Here is a 23,273-nt window from a genome sequence, read left to right on the forward strand (position 1 = left end):
GGCTCCGGCTCCGGCTCAGGGCCGCTCTGGGCCGCTGCGTCCTCCGGCCTCCCCCAGGCCCTGCCCGTGCCCCGCGCTCCCAGACGGCCGTGGCCAGCCTGCGGGAAGTCGGACAGCTGGTCGCCCGGGCAGGGCCCCCTGGAGGTCTCCCAGCACCACCCCAGGCCGCCGATGACTCTGGGAAGGGCTTCCTTCGCCGAACACACAGAGAACACAGATTCGGGGCATTTTTGGGTTTTTTGGTGTTTATTTTTTAAACCCACTTGGAGTTTGGGTTCAGCTGGAAAGCAGGACATACCGAGGGAGGGGGGTGGTCGCGTGAGGAGGATTCTGCTGCGCAGGCGGGCGGCCCCAGGCCCCTGCTGGCTCCGGCCACTGCACAGGCCTTCCCGCCAGGGTCCCCAGCAGAGGAGGCCGGTGACAAAATCTCTCTCCGACATGCATCCCCCGAGGCCCAGGCCGAGGTCCCCACAGAGCGCAGGGGCAGGACTGGGCCTGGAGTCCGTCCGCAGGGCAGAGCTGGCCGGGGCCTGATGCCAGAGAAGAGACGGGAACGCGGCGTCTGGGGCGGCGTCTGGGGCGGCGTCTGGGGCGGCGTCTGGGGCGGCCCCGCGGGGCTGCTCCTTGCGACCTGGCCGGCTGGGTGCCGCCCCCTACAGCTGCCCGGGGCGTGATCAGCGGTACATTTCCCACACACCCACCCCCATCCCTCAGAGAAAATAAAATAAAATAAAAGTTAGAATAAATACCGACTCGGCCAACATTTACATTTACACGGATGGACAGGGCGGTGCCTAAACCCCGAGGGTTTACAGACTGATTGAGGGAGGACAAACAGGCGAAACTGGGTTTGGGGTGCACATCCCCCCGGAGGACGGTGGGAACCCCACCTCATCCCGGGGAGGTTAGGAGCCTTCTTGGGGCCATGGTCCTGGTGCTCAGGCAAAGCCCCAAAGCCCCAAAGCCCCAAAGCCGAGGGGAGCAGGGCTGCGGCGAGCGAGCGGGCTGGCCTGGCCGCCTGAGAGGAAAACAATGACGATCTGCTCTTGACCGGCGGGGGGGACAGACGGAGACAGGATCAACATCAGATGGCGACCTCGCCTCCTCACTGCGCCAAGAAAGCCGCGGGGCCAGCCTCAGAAATGCAATATCCAGTTTTGCCTCCCATCGAGTACATTCAGAGGTCAACTTGGATACGGCCTTCCTTGCTCAGCCGAAGGGGGTGTCTGGCCCAGGGAGGGGCTGGGGTCTGCGGGGCACCCACTCCTGCCCCTGGGTTCCTGTCTGAGTGGTCTCCCTTGGGAGGCGGCCTCAGAGTCACAGATTTTATACTTTACTGTTATTTCCTTTAAAAAAATTTTTTTTAAAACGTTTTCCTTCCATATCCCAAAGAGTAGCAGCAACCTGCATTTAGAAAAACAGCTTAAATTGTTATTTGGATTGGCCAGGAAGCACTTTCAAGCAGTGGGATAAACTCGGCAAACCGTACGTCTGGAGCCACTGTGACACGACACGTAATTAAAAATATATTTATATATGTATACATATTTATATCTTACTTCTTCATACTCTGGTCCTAACAGTCAAGGAGGGGTGGCCATGGGGCAGGACCACTGAGGAGGCCGTCGGGAGGAAGGGGCGTGAGGACGCGGTGGCCGAGGGCCGCAGTCTTGGTCTGCAGGGAGCATCAACCCCTGCATGCTCGCTCTCGGCCCCACGGAAAGGGCAGCAGACCCCATTCCCCTGGGCCTCTTGTTTCCTCTAGGGCCCTGCTTTGTTCTCAGCAGATGTGCTCACACACACACACACACACAGGCACACACACACTCGCACCAGCACCCACGGGGAGCTAGGCCCATGTCAGCCCACACGCACGGTTCTCTGAGGGCTGCCAGCAAGGTGGCCTGGCGGGGTGGCCTGACTCCTCGAGGCTGCGAGTTAGGTCCCCGGAGCCCTGTCTGAGCCCTCGAGCCTCAGTCTAGCTCTTCCCCCTGCCTGCCGCGGAGCCCCTGGTGTCCCTGGGCCCAGGCTGGGCTGAAGGGCCTGCTGAGGGGGGAAAGGCTGTGAGGAGAAGCTCGAGGAGGGGAAGAGGCGAAGGCCAGGGGCCCGGCCAGCATGGGCCTCTTGGCAGAGGCTCCAGAGCCGCTCTAGGGAAACCTGTGTCCCCCCAACGTGTCCCCTTGGGGCCAGTAGGCTCCCAACCCCGGGGCTGGCAGGCAGGTTGCAGCTGGTGGGGGAAGCCAGGGCGGACTGGGGGCCTGCTCCCCGCCCCACCCTGCCTGCTCTCCAGAAGTGGTGTCCCCAAAAGGACACCTCCAGCCCCTACCCCCTGGCAGCCCAAGTGGACGAGGCAGCCAGGGCCCTCCAGTGACTCAGGGAGTGACCGGCCTCCGGAAGGGAAGCTGCAGGGCTCTGACGCCTTTTTTATGGGGTTTTATCAAGGCTGGGGTCCAGACCCCAGAGCCGGGGCTGGGCAGAGGCCTGTGCCAACCCCAAAGCCATCCTCCTAGAGCCTGCCTTGTATCCTCCTCCCACAGAGAAAGGGTTCTCCTTAGGACCTGGCCCTTCCAAGAAACGCTGGTCTTGCTCCCAGCCTGGAGTTTGGAGTATCTGGCGGCCTTGCCTGGTCCCCTCTGTCCTGCTCCTGACTCAGTGAATGCACCGTGGCCCACAGCCCTGGGGCTGCAGGGCCCAGAGCCCTCGTGGAGCACCCACCGCCCAGCTGTGGGGGGCCTCGGCCTCCAGATCCCTCATGGAGGAGGCGAGGCCAGCGACACAGCCCCTGTAGCTAAGCTCCACGTCCAGGGGGTGCCAGGCAGCCCCCCACGGCAACTGTCCCCCCACCAAGCTTGGACCAGACCCGTGTGTGATGCGGGCAGCATCACCTAGCGTTTTGGTTTTCGTTTGCCGGCCTTGCCCTGTGCCCCATTCACATGCCCCCACTCCCACCCAAGGCCAGGCGGGGGTGGGGGGTTTAACGTACCCCTGGGGGCCCGCGACAGTCCCAGCCCTTTGACAGAGCACAGCTAGAGGAAGGTAGCTGGAAGCCAAGGGCTGAGGAGCACAGGGCTCCAGCGGGATTCCCGCCGGGTCAGAAGTTTCCAATTACCCTAATTGGCTACTGGCACGCCGTCTGTGGCTGGGATCTTCCAGAAGGGGCCGGGTCTGATGTCCTACTAATCAGGGGGTCCTGGTGGCGCTGACTGTGTCATCACATCTCCTTGAGAGAGGAGACTTCAGAGCAGCTGACTTTCGAAAATAAAACCATTGAACCCGAGAGGACAAGGAGAGCCGCCAACCCCAGTTCCCCTCCCCGCGCTGCACCCCTGGGGCCCGAGGCTGGGGACAGGGCCGGGGGCAGGGGGTGGGGGGCACATGGAACAGGACCTGGAAGCGAGGAGGGTGTGGCGTGAGGGGTAGAGAAGCCCCCGGCCCCGGGCTCGACCCTGGCGGACAAAGGCCGTCAATTACGGGCGGCTGGTAGGGACCGTGCCTGCCTTTGTCCTCCCGGACATCTGCTCGACGTCGCCTGCTGCCAGTTGGCGACGGCGGCTGACAGCAAGAACAATGCGAGCCCGTCTCCGACCCACTTTTTCAGCCTTCTGAGGTCCTCTCTGACCCAGGCGGTACCGGCGGGCGAGCTCCGCCGCCCGGGGGGGGGGGGGGGGCAAGGAGTCATGGAGATGAACGCCCCCCTCCCCCCGCACAAAGCCCTGTGGGGGACTGGGGGTGGGGGGGACGCGCAGGCTGGGAGGGGGCGGGGCGGGGCCGGGCGGGGGCGGTGAGGCCGCCTCGAGAAAGAAACATGCTTCCCTTATTGGCGTGAGCTGCCACATGCTTGGGGCTGGTGGGGCTCGGGTGAGGGGCGCTCCTCCTGCCCTGTCTGGCTCCAGACCGGCCGCCGGCACTGCCTGCTTCCTCCCCATTTCTTTCTCCCGCCAGGGCCACCCCTGTCCTCCCGCCTGTCCATCTGGCCCCGTGTACCAGGGCCCCAGCTGCCCGCGGGCCGCCCGCCAGGCCCCCTGGCTGTCAGGCTGTCAGTTTCTGGATGGTTCTGTTGTAGTACTGCGTGATGGGGGGCGTCAGAGGGTTCCAGCTGTTGGCATGGAGCTCGATGACCTCCAGCAGCAGCGACCGCGTCAGCATCGACTCCGAGGGGCACAGCATCTTGTCGCGGGCGCTGGCCAGGAGCTCGGTCATCATCTCGGGCAGCTGCTCCTCCAGCAGCCGGCCTGTGCTCTGCAGCTGTGGGCAGAGAAGCGCAGGCTAGGGCAGGACTCGGGCCGGGGGAACGGCCCCCCTCGCCACCCTGGTTGGGAGGGCTGGGGGCAGGGACGGGAAGCAACTGGATTCTCTCTGGAAGGTAGAGGCCAGGCATCTGTGTGCCATGGGAGGGTGGGCGGATGGGTGGAAGCCCCCATTTACCGACCCATCTGCTGCAGGAATAAGACGGATGAGGTTACTGCCAGCTGCCCGGGGCTGAGGAGAGCCCCGACCCGGACCATGCCACTTCTTTCACCCTAGAGCTTCCCCTCCTACGGGAAGCCGTCCCCATCCCCCCAAGGGTGACCAGGCTGCACCTTGTTAATCTCACATGCTAGGGCGTCTCTCTGGAGACCAGCCTGCTCATTATCATGTGTGTCTCCGCACGGAACCTGAGAGCAGAGATGAGGTCTCCCATTTCTCCCTGCCCCTCATCCCGCTCTCCACCCCAGCACTGACCTCTGCCCACACTTGTGACATGAAGTACAGGACAGAAATGTGAACTGGGGCAGAAGGCCAGCCGGAGGGCCCGCCCTCGACAGAGGACCCTGATGGCGCTGAAAATCCGCCGTAGGGAAGGAGTCCCAGGAGTCGGTTCAGCGCACCCTTGGGCAGCAGCCCCCGTAGGGCCTCCACACATTATTTCAGTCTTCATCTCTGTGCTGTCCCTGTCTCATCATTTTTTCAAGACCCTGCGTTCTCCATAAAGGTGGACCTTCTGGGACCCCTGATCCCTCTCCTCGGACTCCTCAGGGATGGAGGCTCTACACCGCGTTATCTATCCCCAGCCAGAGCGGAAGGTATTTGAGGGCAGGGGCTATGCCTTCTTCAACCCTATCTCCCTGTCACCAAGTCCCATGTCTCCACAAATGAACGGTGGCCATCCCCCAGACCCAAGGCTATTGTCAGACCCAAGGCTACTATCCAGACTCACAGCACCTCTGGCCACTGAGATCCTTGGGAGTGGCCTTGGAGGCTGGGCAGAGGCCACGCGAGAAGTGCGCTCACATGGCCGGGAAACGCCCTGGGTGCTTGGGTTGGAAGCACCTGTCTCCACTGTCCTCCGTGCTAACCGACTGGGCTGATCCCCCAGAGCAAGGTTTGCCCCTGAGGAGCGTCCCAGAGGAACGCTTCAATCTTCAAGGAGTAGTGGCCAGACTTTGGAAACAGGAGTGGCATCTCCGAAGGAGGTGCTTTGAAGCAGAGGGCATCCACGTGGGGGATTTGGGCCTCAGGTATCTTCCCCAGATCCCACACCAGCAAAGCCCAGAGAGACATTTGAGTATGGGGGCCACTAGGAATCTCTTAGGTCATTTGTGTGGTGTGACTGGTATAAGGAGAAAGTGGGTCTTGGGGACAGAAGGACAGTGTACGATGTCAGTGCTTGGTCCTTCATCTCTCCCTCCAGCTAGTGGTGGGCAGGTCACTCCGTCAACATGGACTTTGGTTTTGGGTTGACAATTCTGGATCCATGTCATCTCAGGAAGCCACTCCCCACCAGCCCTGTCTCCGCACCCTTGCCTGGGACTTGTAGGTACACCCAGGGATCCTCACCCCCCGCCCCAACTGGAAGGTGTGAGGAGCTCACTGGGTCTGGGGTCAGAGATGCCTACCTCCATCGAGCAGCACAGGACGGCGTCTTCCTTCACGTCCTGAGATTGCAAGAGCTGTAGGAGAGAGGGGCAGAGAACATGACTGAGGGGCCGCTTGCTAGCTCCCGGGCACTGCAGCTGGGCCTCCTCTCCCCTGCAGCCCCAGCCCTGATGCAGCCAGGAACAGACGCGCCGGAGGGGAGGGCCAGGAGAGCCCACGGAGGTTGGAGGGCAGCAAGGACACAGTGATTTCTCTGGCAGGATTTGGGCAGCTGGAGGGCCACTGTGGTCAGGAAGCCTGGGAGCCCAAGGCTGGGTTAGGGGTCCCAGGTCTGAAGGCAGAGGTCAATACGCTGGGATCCTCGACTGTAACAACCGGCCAGCGAAAATCCTTGGGGATACGCACTGAGGAGAAAGACTGCCTGAGGACGGGTCAAGGAGGCTCAACCATGGTCTCAGGCACCCCTGGGCCCCGGCTAGACCAGGACTTCCAGAAATCAGAGTGCTCGTCTGCAAAACCACGGCTGTGCTGATTCACCCAGAGGCTGCGATTGCTTCCTGACTGGGATGCTCAGCGCTGGGACTGGCCATGGCCCGTCCCCATGTCCCTCAGCCTCATTCGTTCTCTCTCTCAACTGAGATGCAAGTCCACACAACATCCAATTCGCCATATTTAAGTACACGACCCAGTGACTTTCAATATATTTCGTGAGGGGATGGGATCATCAGCCTTACCCAACTCCGGAGCATTTCCATCGCCCCCACTCCTGAAGAACTATGCACCCACTAGCCATTGCTTCCTTCTCCCTCCAGCCCCTGGCAAGCCCTAAGTGCCTCCGTCTCTGGATTTGCCTATTCTGGACATTTCACCCAAACGGTATCACACACCATGTGGTCTTTTGTGACTGGCTTCTTCCGCTGAACGTGGCTTCTTAAAAGACGACCCCGGGGTCCCGTGGGCCAGTTCTTCGTTCCTCCTCACGGCTGAATGATATTTCACGTTCTGTTGGTCCATTCAGCAGCTGAGGACATATGGGCTGTTCCATGGTTCTGGTGAGCGGGAGTGCTGCTGCTGCTGCGGTCACTCGTGTACAAGTTTTTGTAGGGGCACATATTTTCGATGTTCCAAGGGGGGACTTCGCCAGGAGGAGAATGGCTGGGTCACACGGTAACTCCACAGTGAGCATTTTGGGGACTTGACAAACCGCAGTGGCTGCACCACTTCTCTTTTACATCTCCTCTAGCCACGTCCGAGGGTTCTGATTTTTCCACATCCTCACCGGTGTTTGCTATTTTCTGCTTTTTCGTGAAATTCTTTTTTTTTCCCCCCCATTTTAATTCCCAGTAGAAACTGTCCTGAGGCACAGCTTTGGAGAAGCTCTACGGTCTATGGTCGTGCTCTCCACACGCCGGGCTGACCAACTCTTCTCTCTCTGTCCCCTTGACTGGCCCGTGCTGCTTCTCTCGAGCCCCCCGGGGTTGGCGACCACCACAATCCCCCTGCCACGTCGATCATCACGTCCACAGGACAACCCTGCGTTTAGATCATCTGCCAGAGGCGACCTGTCCCTCTGCTGGATCTCTCCATACCTGCCCACCCTTCAGGGCCTATCCTTTCCTTAGAGCCTCTGGATCACCCCAGGCCCTGGTGCCCCTTCCCACTTCTCATCCCCTGGCTTTCCCATCGGCCCGGCATTCCACACAAGTGGAAAGACATTTTCCAGGGTGAGCTGCCTGCCTCCTGAAGGCCGGGATGGGGCCGTGTTCGTATCTGCCACCGCCACCTTAACACTAGCCTGGCTCCTGGCCAGTCAGGATTCACTCGCTGTGGGTCGGTATAATTCATGCGTTGTTGTATTTTCTTTATGTTTGCTGGTTTTAAAGGAAGGGTGGAGGGCAGCCCCGGTGGCGCAGCGGTTTGGCGCTGCCTGCAGCCTGGGGTGTGATCCTGGAGACCCTGGATTGAGTCCCGCATTGGGCTCCCTGCAGGGAGCCTGCTTCTCCCTCTGCCTGTGTCTCTGCCTCTCTCTCTGTCTCTATGAATAAATAAATAAAATTTAAAAAAATAAATAAAGGAAGGGTGGTGGGTTAGGAGAGTCCACGAGGAAGGCGCTTTGTGAGTGAGCATCCCTGTTCCCCGAATGAGAAGTAAGGTCAAGGCTTTTGACTCGGGTGTGACGTGTTCAAGCAGAGGTGAAATCACAACGGGACCCCTCCTGCTGGAGCTTGGAATCCGAATTCTGCCCGTCGTCCTTACCTCTTCCCGTCTCCTGTGGTGTTGCACCCATCTGCCCGCCCCGGGAGGAGTCCCAAACATTCACCTTGAGAGAGCTGAAGGGAGATTCAGGGCAGGCTTTGCGATGTGCAGAGCACCGAGGCCCTGGGAGGCCGGGGGACGGGGCAGGGCTGGTCGTACCGGCCAGGGACCGGGCCTCCTTCCCTTCGCGTCTGTCAGAACTGGGCTGGCAGCAGTCACGCACGCAGAGATGACTTTGGGATGAGGGAACAGAGGTAGTCCTGGATGAGCTCAAGCCGGTGGAGCGCAGGGGACACTCCAGGGCAGGCAGTGTGCCAGCAACACCAAGCGATAGGCGTTGAGGCCACTGGCGTGCCTGCTCCCCTCAGCGACACAGTTCTGAGTCCTGGGCCCTGTGCTCCCGTCACCGGCATCCTCAGCCAGCACAGACCTGTGACCCTCACTCCCCGCTTCATCCGGGGCTCTGCCCAAATGTCCCCTCGCAGCTGGGCCTCCTCGGCCAGCCTCTGCCCCGCTGTTCCTCCCCCACCCCGGGCCTACTCCTGGCTGCCCCGCAGCCGGCCCCTGACACGTCAGCTCTCGCCTGGCCAGGCTGTCCCCATCCCGACAGATGGCAAGTGCCACCAGGGCCATCCCAGGGCTGTGGAAGGTTCGGAGGGTCCCCGCCCAGCCGGGAGGGCCTGAGGGCACGAAAGTGCTGGCCCTGGGGCGCTCATCCGCAGGCTGCCCTGGTGCACCTGCTCGGAGGGCACGCATGAGGGGCACGTGGCACAAAACAATGGTCAGTGTGGAAATGGAAGTTGGCATCAGGCTCTAGACTGAGATTCGGTGACCACTGTCAGTGCCACAAGGATGCAGGCCTTCTTTAGTCTTCTCTTTCTTTCTTTCTTTCTTCTTTCTTTCTTTCTTTCTTTCTTTCTTTCTTTCTTTCTTTCTTTCTTTCTTTCAAGATTTTCTCTACTTATTCATGAGAGACGCAGAGATCGAGGCAGAGACACAGGCAGAGGGAGAAGCAGGCTCCCTGCGGGGAGCCCAATGTGGGACTCAATCCCGATCCCGGGGTCACGCCCTGGGCCGAAGGCAGACAGACTCAGGCTCAACTGCTGAGTCACCAGGCGTCCTGGGGTGCAAACCTTCTAACCCACCTGAGCTACTTCTAGGAATGTGTCCTACACAGGGACCCAGACACGCACCACAACACGGATATAAGGTTTTTGCTGCACTATTGTGACAGTAAAAGCAACAAGGCGGCTGCTTATAGAATCACAATACACAGGCATGGGGTTCCTCCTCCGCTACAGCAGGGTCTGCTTCTGGAGATGTCTTGCCTCCCAGAGCTGCAGACCCCAAATGGCAACCAGTGCCTGCTGCACCCCTGAGGCCCGTGGGAAGGGCCCCCCTTATGTAAAGGCCCCAGGAGGCCAGAGTGAAGATCAGGAGCCAGGTTCTGGAGAAAGCTGGGGGAGGCGAGTCACTTTGCAGCAGGGCCTAGTCAGGCATGTGGTCTTGCTCTGGGAGGGCCCTTGGTGCCCCAAGACGGAGTCCACATAGGGAAGCAGGCCTAGCCCTGTTTTACTCTGCAGGGGAGGGCCAATAGATGTTCAGAGAACCCTGTGAGGTCCACTGGAATTTCCGAACGTAGCTTTGTTCCCTAATAGGTTTTCTGCGGTGCTTATTGGGGAAAAAAAATCCTTAAGCATTGCTAGTAGAGATCACAAGAAAGGCGGGGATGCGGTAGAAAGGGAACTCCTGGGGACAGGGTATGCTGGCAGTTGGGTGGGGTAGAGGGGAGCAAGCAGAGCCAGCCCTTGTGGGGAGGGAGGGTCCACCCTGGATGCCTCCAGCACCCTGGCCAACACATGGCAGGTGCCCAAGGCTGATGTCGTGGTGCAGTTCTTCCATCCTGACAGTGGCTTCTTATGGGCTCTCGGGACACGTGAGGTAACATTATGGGAAATCTGGTGGGAGTCAGCACCCAACAGGGACTCGATGTTCTGAAATGTGACTGTGTCTCCCTCCAGCTGACCCCTGCACTGCCGGCAGCCCCACCTGGAAACTCTGTATTGAGCCTCTGTATTGTGGCAAGCTCTGCCGGGGTGTGCAAGTGCCCCATCTTCCCCCTTCTTCCACCACCCCAGGCCCAGCCTACCCTCTGCTCCCTGATGACAGCGGAGAACCACAGAGCAAGGTCTGTGTCTTTCTGTTCCTTCTCTTTCCTTCCCCACCTCTGTGTGACTAGACTCCTTCCCTTCCAGTCCCTTCTTTTTCTCTGTGTCCCCAAACTCCCCGGCCGCCTGCTCCCTCCCTGGAGGGCCTGGCTCCAGGCTAGCAGGGCAGGGGATGGATTGAGGGGCTGGGGGTGCTCTGGGGGATGAGGGGAGCTTGCTTGGGCCTTCAGGCTGAGCTGTGGGCTAGCTCTCACCCGGGCCTCTCCTCCAACCTTATCTTCCACCTGGTTGTTTGGGAAAGTCCCTGCGAAGCCAACAATCACATTGTGTGATGGGCCCTCCTGCAAGTGGCCTGCTGGGTCTTCTCAGGGGAGTGGTGGAGGAGCGGGGTGGGTCATTACGCGTTTCCTTCCCAGGGGCTGCGGGGGATAGAAAGGGGATCTTTAGGAAGGTTGCACACCTCTCTTCCTCTTCTCCCTGCAAATGCTGTCCTGGCCTCTCAGTACCAGAGTCTCAGAGCCCCAGAGCTGAGTCCTCTGCTCAGCTCTGCCCCTTAGAGGCTCCTAGGTCTCTGGGCGATCAGTGGCTCCCCAAGAATCTCTCCCTACCTGTCGCTCACAGGCAGTGTCCCAAGTGCAGGATCTCTCCCCTCTTCTCCATCTTGGCTACACTTACTTGTTCTCTGTTGCATTTCTTCAGGACTCTGCTTAATCCCAAGGGACAGTGAGTGTTTGGATACACAAATCCCCCCTGGCATGTTGAGAAGGCCAGTGGAGCCCTCTTGTTTAGGTCTGCTCTGTTTGCAGTGTTCTGGAGATAATACTTTTTTTTTTCTTTGTAGCTCCAAGATGTGTCTCAAAAAGTAATGGCGGCTTGAACAGTTACTTGTCCACCCATGTTCACACCAGGCAAGAGATGGATACAACTTGTGTGTCGTGGAGGGATGGATGGATGAAGTACTGTGGTCCATTCACTCAAAGCAATGCTATTCAGCCTCCAAATGGAAGGCGATGCTGACACCTGCAGATGAACCCAGATGAACCCTGAGGACGCTATGCTGGGTGAGTCGAAGCAGTGCCAAGAGGGCAGGTCCTGTAAGATGCCACTTACTTTTCTTTCTTTTTTTACGATTCCGCCTCCAAAGTCAGAATGGCCCCACTCAGAGACAGAAAGTAGAACGGTGGTTGCCAGGATGGGGGACTGGGGAGTCTGTGTTTGATGGGGAGAGTTTCAGTCTGGGATGACGAAACGTTTGGAGATGGACAGTGGCAATGTTGGCACAACAGCATCAATGTCCCTAATGCTGCCGAACTGGCTGAAAAATGGCTAAAATGATCAATTTTACGTTATGTATGCTTTACCACAATAACAAGATGGTTAAAACAAGCAGTGGCAGGGTGGGCAGGCCACGCTCCGCCCTGGCAGGGGATGGACAGGCCACGCTCCGCCCTGGCAGGACCACCCCTCTCTCCCGCTGCACCGACAGAGGTGGCAGGGTTGCCCCCTGGGGGTTGCGGGCTCCGCAGTGGGTGGGAGGAGCAGCCCTGCCTTCAGAGTCTCTGGCAACAGAGAGGGGTGTGGGCGGGCTGGGGCAGGCAGGCTCCCCGCGCCCTCAAACAGCAAGATGTGTTTCTTGGATGAGAATCCAAGGCAATTGTGCGAGCCCACACAGTGTTTGTTCGGAAGCTAATGCATTCCTGTCCTATTGTCTCCGCCGGAGACTTGTTGTGGGCACACCCATCATATCCTCCCTGGGGGAGAGGCCAAGGTGCTTGCCATCAAGCTGTGGGAGGCCCCACAACCACTAGGGAGAGGCAGCCTGGTGGGAGCACCCCGGGGTGCCCAGGGGAGGGTCCGTAGGGCAGGGGTGTAGCCCTGTGGGGAGGGAAAGGGCTCGTGTGCTAAAGGAAGGACCCGGGGGCCGCCTCGCTTTGTGGGAGGAGGCGAGCACCGTGGACGGCCACCTGTCGCCGTTCCGTCCCGGGTGCATGCCAGCTGGAGGCAGGCTAGCCGGCCCCGCAGACCCCCTTAGCTACCAGCAGCACAGGGTTTCAGTCCTGTAGAACCAAGCCCCGGAGCCTCGTGAGGCCCCAGCGAAGGTACAGCTCTGCCCCTGCCCCTGGGCCTCTCTCCTCTGGGAGTCGAGGGGAACTTGCAGGACTGGCGACCAGAGCAAGAGGGTTTCAGAGAGTGTGTGATGGGCTCGGTTTCCGGAGCACAAATTCACGGAGCCCCGACGGCCTGGCCAGGGATGTGCAGGCCTGACTGGAAGTGTGGAGGCCGTCGCAGGAGGGTGAGAGAGAAGGCGCCAAGAGTGGGGCGGGGGGAGAGGTCTGCGGTGGCCACACCACACGCAGAGGGTATGACCCGGTGACTGGGGCGGTGACCACCAGCCCCTCTGGAGCACCTTGGGGTTCGAGCCCCAGTCCCTTCACCCTGCGCCTCTGCTGGACCTGGATCAGCATCTACAGCTGGGTTTAGAGGATGGCACGGGAGCCGATGCTCACAAGGACCCTGACTCACTGCAGAGATGGCCTATCCCGGGTGGGACTCGGCAGGCAGACAGGGGAGGACACCATCTATCCAAAAAAGGCTGTGATCAAAGTTGTGCAGCAGGCATAGAGCCAGAAGGCCTGCCACTCAGGTTACTAAGAGTAACCCTGGGCATGTCACTTAATCCTTCCGCACCTCACTTTCCTCACCTGAGAATGGGGATCATTCCTGCCTTGAATTGTTTTGAGAGCCAACTGAGGTCATGTCTGTGAAGGAGCTTGGAGAAGGGTGAAGCTTGATCCAAGTGCAAGGTGTGATTATTGTTAAGCCTATTTCTTTATAAACACACATCTTTCCTGAAGATCTTGGCAGACTCATTTTGGACCATCCCATTTGCCCTCGTGACACTCTTATGGAGACAGGGAAAGGCCATGGCATCATTATCTCTGCTTAATAGAGAAACTGAGGCATAGCAGTTAAGTGGCTTGTACAAACCAGACAGTCTGAGAGGAACTACAGGTGTTCAAGAGTCCTGGGTCAGCAACCCTTTCCTTGGAGAATTACTTTAATTTCTCTCACATTTGAGAACCCTTATTTTGTTGGTTGGAGCTCATAATTCTTAATTTTGTTGGCCAGTGACAACAATCAACCTGGGTCTTCACATAACTGATTTGATTTTATATATTCTTTATTTGCATTAGTCATTATCTACCCATCCATCCACATATCCATCCCCTGTACCTGTCCACACACCCACTCATCCACCAACTCATTCACGCATCTATTCACTTTGCAATCATCCATCCACCAACATATCCATTTATCCATCCATCCATCCATTCCTCTATCTATGCACACATGTGTCCAACTTTCCAGCTACCCATCCATTCTTTCATCCATCTCTCTACCCACTCACCTATGCATGCATGCATGCATCCATCCTTCTACGGAGCCATCCTTTCAACAACATTCATAGAATACCTACTATGTGCTATAAACACTGTGTCACTACAGGGATAACAAGAAGACTAAGACTTGGAACTCATAGTCTAGGAGGGGGGAAATCAAGACATTGTGCTAGGTACATGGGGTTGAAGCATGGGATGGAATGATGATGGAGAACACGCCAGGCATATGGTGTAAGAAGCAGCATATGGCATATGCACAAAAGCAAAAAAAAAATGTGAACTAGCAGAGTGCACTGGTGAATAACAAGTATCTCAAGATGCTAAAATATATAGCACTGGGGGGAGAGAGAGAATATGACGACAAAGAAGGGGAGGGCCACATCATAAAGGGCTCTAGGTGCCACAATGCTGTGTTTCGATTTTATCCTGAGGGACCCGAAAGCCACTGGGGGATCTCAAACTGGACACTGCGTGTTGGAAGGATTGTTTCTTGCACAGTGTGGAGAACAGACCGGAGCTCGTAGAGCGGTGGAGGGGCTGCAAATAAGGGGACAGTGAGGACAGCGCCTTCCATCAAGGCGGGAGAAACGGGAGGACCGAGTGAGGGTGAGGATAAGGGCGAGGTAGAAGGTGGAGAATCGCTAGGTTTGGGGTTTGGCCAGCTGGATAAAGGGTGGTGCCACCAATGATCGTGGGGAGGCATGAGGAGTTGGCCTGGGGGAATGTGAATGAGTTGGGCGTGAGAGATACCGAGTGCATGGTTCTGGGGACGACTGGGGAGGATGAGACGTGGGAGCCCCGTGACCCACGTCTCATCGGTGCGGGTCAAGGCTGTAGGTATCAGCGAGACAACTTGGGGGAAGACCCAAAGGAGAAGGCTCCAAACCTGAGAGGGGCGATGGAGGAGGAACTCCTGAGCAACGAGGGCTGTCAGCGAGCCAAGAGCTACAGGAGGAAGCAATGCCATGGAAGCCAAGAAGGTTCTAAGAAGCTCAAGGTCAGCGGTGCCAAATGCTCAAGGGAGGTCAAGCTAGATGAACAATGCCCAGGGCCCCCTGGCTCTGGTGATTAGGGCGACCTTTGCCATGATGAGTTCAGAGCAGGGGTAGGGACAGGCTGGAGGCTGGATGGAGCAGGATGGAAGAGGGAGGGGACGCCGTGAAGTACAGACGGCAAGACCACACCGTTTCTTTCATTTTCTCCGTGGGTCTCTGTTCTTTCTTCTCTCTCTCTCCTTTCCTTCCTTCTTTCCCTCCATTCCTCCTTCCTACTTTTCTCCTCCCCGTCCCCTTTTTTTTCTTTCTTTTCAAACTTGCCTACAGAAGGTAGAAAGGGTAGGACCCAGCGCCGGGATGGAGGGGACTGGTTGTGACAGTGGGGGAGGCAGAGATGAGCGAGAGGACTGCAGGAGACAAGGGGACAATTGGAGGAGAGGCGGACCCAAGTGCAGAGCTGGGTCTCAAGGAAGAGAAGCCATAACCTGTCCTCTGAAACGGGTGGGAGGGGCAAGCGTGGCTGTTGACACAGGTACTCGTACGTGGATGCTCACGCTGCCCGGCCCGTCAGGCCTCCAGGAAGTCAGTGTTGTTCTACGGCCCTCACTTACGATCAGCGCTCTGGGTCGGCCTGCATTTCAGCCATTGCTAGGAGCGGGGCATTTGCCCCAAATATCTGTCCTGCTAGCCAAATGAGGGGCCCCGGTACAGCGGCTACCATCAGATGTCAAGGAAAGTCTGGTTCTGACCTGGACTTCGGGCCCAGCTGGTGCCCCGTGGTCTGGCTGTCAGCCCTCCTAAGGCGGGCAGGCGGGCAGGCACCCTCTCCGCGGACCAGGCGCCCCGGAGGGGATAATTAAGCCTCCTTCCTGCAGAGCTTGCAAACCGCCTCGTACAGAGCAGCCACAGTAAATGTCACATGGGGGAATGCTGCAGCCCACAACTGGCCCCAGGGGGTGGAAACGTAATCTGGGGCTCAGAGCAGACACTGAATCCTGCAGACACCGGAGCCAGAGGACGGGGCCACGGCCCCAGCGGCTCCTCTTGGGAGCTGAGCCCTGGCCAGTGGGCTGCACAACAGGCCAGTTCTGCTCACAGAGTCCCTGCAACCATAAGTTCCCAGGACCCTGGGTCGGGGTTTGAAACCACAGGGACGTTGGCCACGACTGCTGCCAACACCTCCCGGCTTTTCTTTAGTTCCTCTCCTTTGCCTTCTGGAAGCCTCAAGCCTCGCCTGTCCTCTCAGTGGCTCCTTTTGTGTTCACTTCCCAGACATTCCTGGATCTCTCCTAAGGGATGAATGGAAAATGCCCGAGGCCGCTCTGAGGTTTTTTTCACCTTCCCATTAGGGGTCTCCTGAGCACCAAAGAGTACCTCTGGATCCTCAGTCATCACTTGTTTTGAGTGCCTGCTCTAGGAGTGAAGCTCTGCACTGTGTGTGCACTTTAGGATCCATTCTATCCCTTTACCAGCTTAGCTGAGTTACGTGCTGTGGCCATATCTTTGCTCTTAGCTACAGAAACCGAGTGGGGTGACTTCCCAAGAGCATGCAAAGTAATGGAAAAATGGGATTTGAAGCCGGGTCTCATCTGCTTCCACAGTCGAATGTCATAACCATGGTCCCACCAGTAAGTCCCACATACACGAATCTGGTGACGGGGGGTTGTTAGCAAAAACTGGGGTGTGTCTGGGCTGGTTCTGGTTTCCCCTTGCCATCCGAAAGTAATTAGTAAGAGGTCCTTTGGTGAGCTCTGGTTTGGATGGTGCGTTATACAGTCACCGAGACAAGCGACAGGGTATTGAGGGGTTGGGCACCCCCTGGATGACGGGCTGACCTCTAGCTTTGCTCACTTCCCCTTCTTGTGCTCAGCGCCCCGACTTAGGAAGCGAGTAAGTGAGGGCTCCTGCCCATGTCCGAGGGAGAAGGGCTCTGAAGGTGACAAAGTACCCTGCTCCTGGCAAGGTGGCTGTCATTGCAGTGGATCATGACACCTGCTGCGGGGCCTCACCTGAACCTACTGGCACTAGCTGCTCCCCAAGGACAGAGCCGGGAACAAGATGGAATCACGATAATGAACGCCCTGTCCACGGCCCTCTGCTGGAGCGTTGGGGCCCTGGGGAGAGCAGTTGGAGGACAGGCAGATGGAAAAGCAGTTATTCTGCAAGCTTCCCCAGGGGAACCTGGCCAAGAATGGTTGGCCGGGAGGCACTGAGTGTCAGGTGGCACCTGGGACCTTCACCCCCCTGCATGGTACCCCATAGACACCCCTCTGAAGGAATGACTGCATTCTGTGTCTGACTCAGCACAACACGGGTCCCTGAGATATGAGGAGGGGGGCTGGGGCTGGCTGGGGGCCAGGTCTGGGGCTCTGGGCGGTGGGCAGATGCCCCCCCTTGGGGCCAGTCTCTGACTTCCAGCTCAGTCCTGGTGCCTACCCGGCTAGGGCCCCCAGCAGGCACAGGGAGAGGCCAAGGCAGGATGCCATCTGTTCTTAGCTGTGCCTCTCCCCCCTGCCCCTGGCCCTGTCCCCCAACCTCCATCACCTGAGGCCTGGACTTGACCTTGCCGGCTTTGTTGGGGGTTGGGTGTGATAAGCGTCTTGGTGGAGGGAGCTAGCTGCCTGCAAAGGCATTTTCCGTTCTCTAAAGTAAACAATCAAACAGGAAATTAATCGAGAAACCCACATCAACTGAAGGTTCAGGTTGTGATTTTCACAGCCCCAGAGCCAGGAAATTCAAAGTTAGAGTTCCCATAGCAACTTGCCTGCAGAATCAGCCACCAGCCCTGGGCTGGAATGAGACCCCCAGGGGTCAGCTAGGCCAGCCCCCTCCCTCTAGAAAGCACAGCCAAAGTCCCCCCGGAAAGCCTGGGGTTGAGTGCTCTTCTGGGTGGACCTTAGGCCCGGGAAGGAGCAGGGACTGGAAGGCCGGGGCTCTGCCCCTGTCCTTGTAGGCTGGACACCCGGTGGTGAGCCCAGGGCTTCAGTTCCCTATATTCCCGACGTGAACCATTATTTCCGTATTCTAGGGAATGAGGGTGGTACTCAGGCCTGTGAGGCACTCAAGGGAGGGGCTGTGCCATGCATGCCTATCTTTACTCACGCCTCCCATTCCGTGGTCCCTTCTGTCCCATGAGGTCCCCCCCAACCCGGCCCCATCCCTAGCGGCCACCAAGGTGGCTCCCCGGAGAGGGTGCTGTTCCCCACCTGCCCCTTCCCTTTCTGGACCAACTGTAGAATATTTTCATATTAGGGCCAACGCATACTGACTGTGCCCCTGACTGACAACCAGGTAGACTACGTCGGAATCAGAGGCAAGTTCTCCCCCTTCCAGTACGTGGTGGTGGTGGGGGTTGTGTGTCTTGGGTGGGGTTTCTTTTGTGTGTGACTCGTGAGGAGTCCCCGCCTGGCAGGAAAGGAGATAAGGGCGGTGGAGCTCAACCGAGAAGGAAACAGTCTGGAATCCTTCCCCGAGAGTCGCCCTGCCTTCCCACCCGAGGGGGCCACCAGCGGCCGGCTGGCCTTCTCCGTGTGGCCCTGCAGCCCAGGCCTGGGGACCCTCCCGATGAGCCTCGCTGAGGCCGGAGCGGGCACTCCCTGGGCACCGCGCCTGTGGCACAGGGTGCCTGGCTCGCCCGCCAGCCTGGTCCTGGAGCCAGCACCGTGAACTGAGCAAGGCGGTGGAAAGAGAGAAGTGGCGCCTGCTGGAAAGCAGACAGAGTGCCTCCTTGATTTCCTGACAGGCCTAGCCGCATGCCAGGGGCTGATGGGCCAGCCCCGGGTGCCCGGCCCCACTTGCGAAATAGTCCCTTCCTCCTCTGGGTAGGCTCTCCCAAGCCACTGTCCAGCCGCTGAGTCCCCGAGTGAGGCCTCCCCTCGCCCCCGCCGCCTTCCCGCCTTCTCCCCCGTCTCAACACAGAACACAGGGCGGTGGTAGGGGGGCCGTGTGTGCACCCGCAGGCCAGGGAGGATGGCACTCCTCCTGGGGCTGTAAGATCTAGCCTTTCCTGAAGGCAGACCAAGACATCCAGTTAGGAAGACGGGTGGTGGGGACATAACTGGTTTCTCCGCTGGTTTCTGCAGTCCCAGAGGGAATCCTGAGGACGAGGCCCTGTCACAGAGGGTGGCCCACCAGCCTCGGAGGGAAGGCCACTAAGTGCAGAGTCCAGGGGCTGCTGTTGCTCTCGGCCCAGCCCCTGCCCTCCCCACTGCCTGGGGACATGGTTATCTGAAGGGCCGCGCCAGCCCCCACCTGCCCTTGAGCCCAGGAAGGAGCTTGTGCTAGAGGCCAAGTCAACCGGGTGTCCCTCCCGCCAACCTCAGCCTCTCCAAGGTATGTGAGCGCGGGAGGGTGGAGGTGACCAGCCCGGCCCCAGGCCCGGGAGAAGGGGCATATGCGGGCCCCTGACTCCACTAGAGAGCATGGAATTCTGAAGAAACCTTTGCTCGACACGTGGCCTCTTCGGTGTGATCATCCTGGCATACTGCATTTAAGAAGAACACGTGCCCGCTGTAGCCCAGTAACCAGACGGAGGTGCCAGCCTCCCGGGTGGGGTGCAGGGGAGTGTCCAGCCAAGGCCACAGAAGCTGGGCTGGGGGCCTGTGCCCTGGGTGAGGAAGCTCAGCGGGTTCTGCGGCGGGTTTAGGTGCAAGGCCGTAACCAATGGCACAGGGACAGCTGGGCCTGGGACAGGCCGAAGCAGACAACAGTAGGGCTGTGCTAAAGGCATAATTAGCATTTGTGCGCAGAGCAGCGGCTGCCCCACAGAGGGACAGACAGGCCTGGGCTGAGGAGAGGGCCTGGGGCCGCCGGGGGACGGCAGAAAAAGGATGCACTAAGTCCTCTCCGCCGAGTCTGAGGTTGCAGATAAGAGTGTTTAATTGGCACCTGGAAGTGTGTTTGGCTTTGGAGCCCTGCCCTCAGCAGCAGATAAACTAATAATGGGGCACCTCGATTTCTGAATGAAGACCATCTCTCTGGAGGAGTGTGCACGTGAGTCGGAATTCCGGATCGTGTGTGTGCTCCCTACTGGTTCACTTGAGGGGGCTGTGAGGGTCGAGGTACTCAGGCCTCCCGGCCCCTGTCCTCCCCTGCACAGACCTCCCCATCGGTTCACAGGCCTGTGGACGCGCCTTGTTCTCACCTGCGGGGACAGTGAGGGGCAAACCCCACGTTGGCTCCATGTATCGGATCCCCTGCCGAGGGTCACAAGGCCTTCCTCCTCCGAGCAGCTTTCCCCGGCCTCCTCCCCCGATCTCCATCACCGGAAGCTCCTCTGTTCACAGTCTGGGGGCAGCTATTTTGTCCTGGCTATTCCAGGTCTAGGCGAGGACCTACCTAGACTGGCTTCTCCTCACACAGGACCTGGGTGCCAGCCTCCCTACAGACTGGATTGGAAGTGAAGTGTGCACTGGCCGAGGCCCGGCCGCTCAGAAGGGCCCCTCTGTTCCCGGGCCCAGAGCCTATCGGCAGGCAGCACGGGCCCGGAGCACGGCAGGTCCGGCACCTCCTCCGTGGAGCCCGAAGGGACAGTGACAATGGGTCCATTCATTCACTCATGCATTCGACGAGGAGGCGCAAGTCCTAGCCTCGCAGGTCTGCTGACATGGCAGGGAAGACAGATGTCGCACCAGTGGATCAGTGATGGGGACCTGACTGTAATCCCACCCTGCCCCCCCCCAACAAGCTGCATAGTTAACTTCTCTGTGCCTCAGTTTCCTCTTCTGGAAAGTGGGGTAGGATTGAATGGGACTGTGTGGGACCCATAGTTAGATTAGTATCTGGCACACAGTGAGCGTGGCTCCATCAGTGGTAGCTCGTCTTATGAAGCGGGCTGCCTGCGGCACAGAAGAGAGGGTGCTGAGGAGTGGCTGGTGGGAAGGCCCGTCCTCACCTGTGGGGGGAGAGGAGCTCAGGGAAGGCCTGGGGAGAGAGGTTGGAGAAGAAGACCCATTAAGGTCAAGCTAGGGAAAGAGTGGGGCCAGAGGAGGAGCAAGGAGAACATTCCAGACAACGAGAAAGGTCACCCTGGAGGATCCTGTGAGCCTGTAGTGTGGAGAGGAGAGGAGGTGAGCCCCGTTAGAAGGCTGGTGGGCTAATTCAGGTGACAGGGGACCTTGGCCTACACGAGCTGTGCATGGGCAGAAGCATGGTGGCCAGAGCTGAGGACCAGGTAAGAGCTGCTGCCCATAGACCCAGCAGACTAATGGGGTGGAGGGTGGGGGCACCTTCTCTGGGAGCAGATGGGCTCCATTAGGATGCTCTGAGTCTGGGGGTGGGCCAAGGGGCAGTGTCAGGTGGATGCATGCAGGCCTGGGGATGCAGGTCGTTTGTACAGGTCAAGTTGGGGGGCTGCTGCCATCCTGGGAATCTGCCTGGGACCAGCACAGGCTTTGGGACCTGCACCTGGGGCCCCATTCCTGGCTCACCACCAGCTATGGTCACCTGTCCTTTGGTAAATCCCAAAGCATGCCAACTTCTCCAGGCCTCTGGTTAAGAGGACATCCAGTGGAGTTCTGGAGAAGGCCTTGGAGGAGAACACAGTCCCAAGCAAAGCCTCCTATACTAAACTTTGTGCAAAACATACACCTGACACATAAAAATGACATGAAATTCAAATTTCAGTGTCCATCGATAAAATTTTGTGAGAGCACATCAACTCATTGGTCATGAGATGGACATGGACAGCTGCGTTCTTGCTGCAATGGTGGTGCTGAGGACTACGTGGGCCTCTGAATTCGGCAGTAAGGCGATTTTAACAGGGACCATGCTGTTGGCTCAAGGGGGCAGAAACAATCCCGAGAGACAGCGGCTCCTTGCTCCCCTGGTGGTCACTTTGAGACCCTCCCCCGCCCCCACCCACCCCCGTTGCATTCCCAGCTGCCCTACGCTGGGTTTGCATCACCTGATTCTGGAATTGGTGAGACAGGTGCACTAGTGACAGGTTTAAAGGCTGAGGAGATGGAAGTTTGGAGCTGAACTAGATGCCATCCAGGGTGCCCAAGACCCTGTCTCAGGAGCAAGGAGCTGATTCTCAAAGGAGGAACCTGTCCCCAAAGTGTGGGGCCTTCTCACACGCTGTGTTTATAGACCTGGGTCCCTTTGCTTTTTTGGAAGGTCTTTGAAGGTCTGATGGAAACCCTGGCGCCTCTCCCAGAAAAATGCACATCTGCACACATTCACCGATGTCTGCACCCAATCTCTGTGGGTTCCCAGACCTTGAAGGCCACCCAAGGATCCCAGACCCAAACCTTGAATGTGGCCTCACACAAGCCAGCCTGAATCACCACTAGAACAACACAGGATGTGCAGTAGTGCCTGCCTCCGTGAGGACAGCAACACGGCCAACGTCATGTGTCGTCAGGAGGATCATGCAGCCTTTCTCGGTGCCTGTTGGGCCGTGGCTGGGCAGCTCTGTGGTTAAGGCCTTATGCCAGTGTGGCCAATAAAGATGCCATGGAAGTTTTGTACCAAGTGCCAGGCACCTGGCAGATGTGATCACTAATCCTTATGGTAATCCTGCCGAGGTAGAGGGCTGTTTCCCATTTTACTGATGGAAAGCCCGAGGCTCAAGGAGGTTAAGTAACTTGCCTCGGGTCCCAGCTGGCACTGACCACGTGGGGTTTGAGGGCATGTCCTCTGATGTCCGCACCCTCCTTCTTTCATGTTCTCTTCTCACGGAGGGGGCTCTTAGCTCTCTTCTCATCCCGCTCTGCTCTGTGGGGCCCAGAGCTGACGAGGTAGTCAGGAGCCAAGTGTCTGCCAGTATGGGGATGCCTCAGAGTTACCGTCTCCACTCATGGGAAATGACTCACCGGAGCCCTGCCACTTTGGGACACCAGAGGACACATACCCATTTCCTGTGGCTCGGCAGGAGCCTTGGGCAGTGTGAGCTGGCCGGGTGGATCTCTGGGGGCAGCCAGAGATAGTAAACCCGCCAGCTCTGCGCCCCAGGACAGAAAGGCCTCCCCCTGGGTTCACAGGGCAGAGCTATGGCACCTCTGGGGCTGTTCTGTGGTCGTGAAAATGGGGGTGGAGGGATCCCTGGGTGGCGCAGCGGTTTGGCGCCTGCCTTTGGCCCAGGGCGCGATCCTGGAGACCCGGGATCGAATCCCACGTCGGGCTCCCGGTGCATGGAGCCTGCTTCTCCCTCTGCCTGTGTCTCTGCCTCTCTCTCTCTCTCTCTGTGTGTGACTATCATAAATAAATAAAAAAAAAAAAAAAAAAAAAAAAGTTAAAAAAGAAAATGGGGGTGGAGTTCGGACTGGATTGGGGCTACCCGCTGTGTGGACCTCCTACGGCAGTGACAGCATGGCCCGAGAAACTGCAAAATCTCTTTTCTGACAGCAATCCTGCAACTTTCACGAGCACTGAGAACCACAGATCTAGATCAGGGGTCTGTAAAGGACGGCCCACCGGCCAAGTCTGGTCCACAGTCTCTGTTTGATGGGGCCTGTGAGCTAAGAACAGTTTTTACATTTTTAAATAACGGGGGGGGGGGGACGGGGGGAGAAAAAAGCAAATGAATAATAATATTCTTTGACACATAAAAACGCTATAAAATTCAAATTTCACTGTCCATAAATAAGGTTTTGTTG

The 23,273-nt window shown here is 58.3% G+C and overlaps 1 protein-coding gene across 7 annotated transcripts in view; it reads right to left on the reverse strand.

Moving 5' to 3' along the window:
• Positions 1-227: 227 nt before the first annotated feature.
• The window catches only part of CTIF (cap binding complex dependent translation initiation factor), a 282,057-nt gene continuing 259,011 nt past the window's right edge, over positions 228-23,273 (reverse strand). For all 7 annotated transcript variants that reach the window (XM_025429643.3, XM_025429642.3, XM_025429644.3 and 4 more), the window contains 2 exons: positions 5,877-5,930; positions 228-4,245 (listed from right to left, as the gene is read on the reverse strand). In XM_025429643.3, the coding sequence (XP_025285428.1) occupies positions 4,030-4,245; positions 5,877-5,930 (270 nt within the window). In that variant the 3' untranslated portion in view covers positions 228-4,029. The remainder of the gene's footprint in view (positions 4,246-5,876; positions 5,931-23,273) is intronic.

This window comes from Canis lupus, chromosome 7 (assembly GCF_003254725.2).
Source record: "Canis lupus dingo isolate Sandy chromosome 7, ASM325472v2, whole genome shotgun sequence".
NCBI classification, from domain to species: domain Eukaryota; kingdom Metazoa; phylum Chordata; class Mammalia; order Carnivora; family Canidae; genus Canis; species Canis lupus.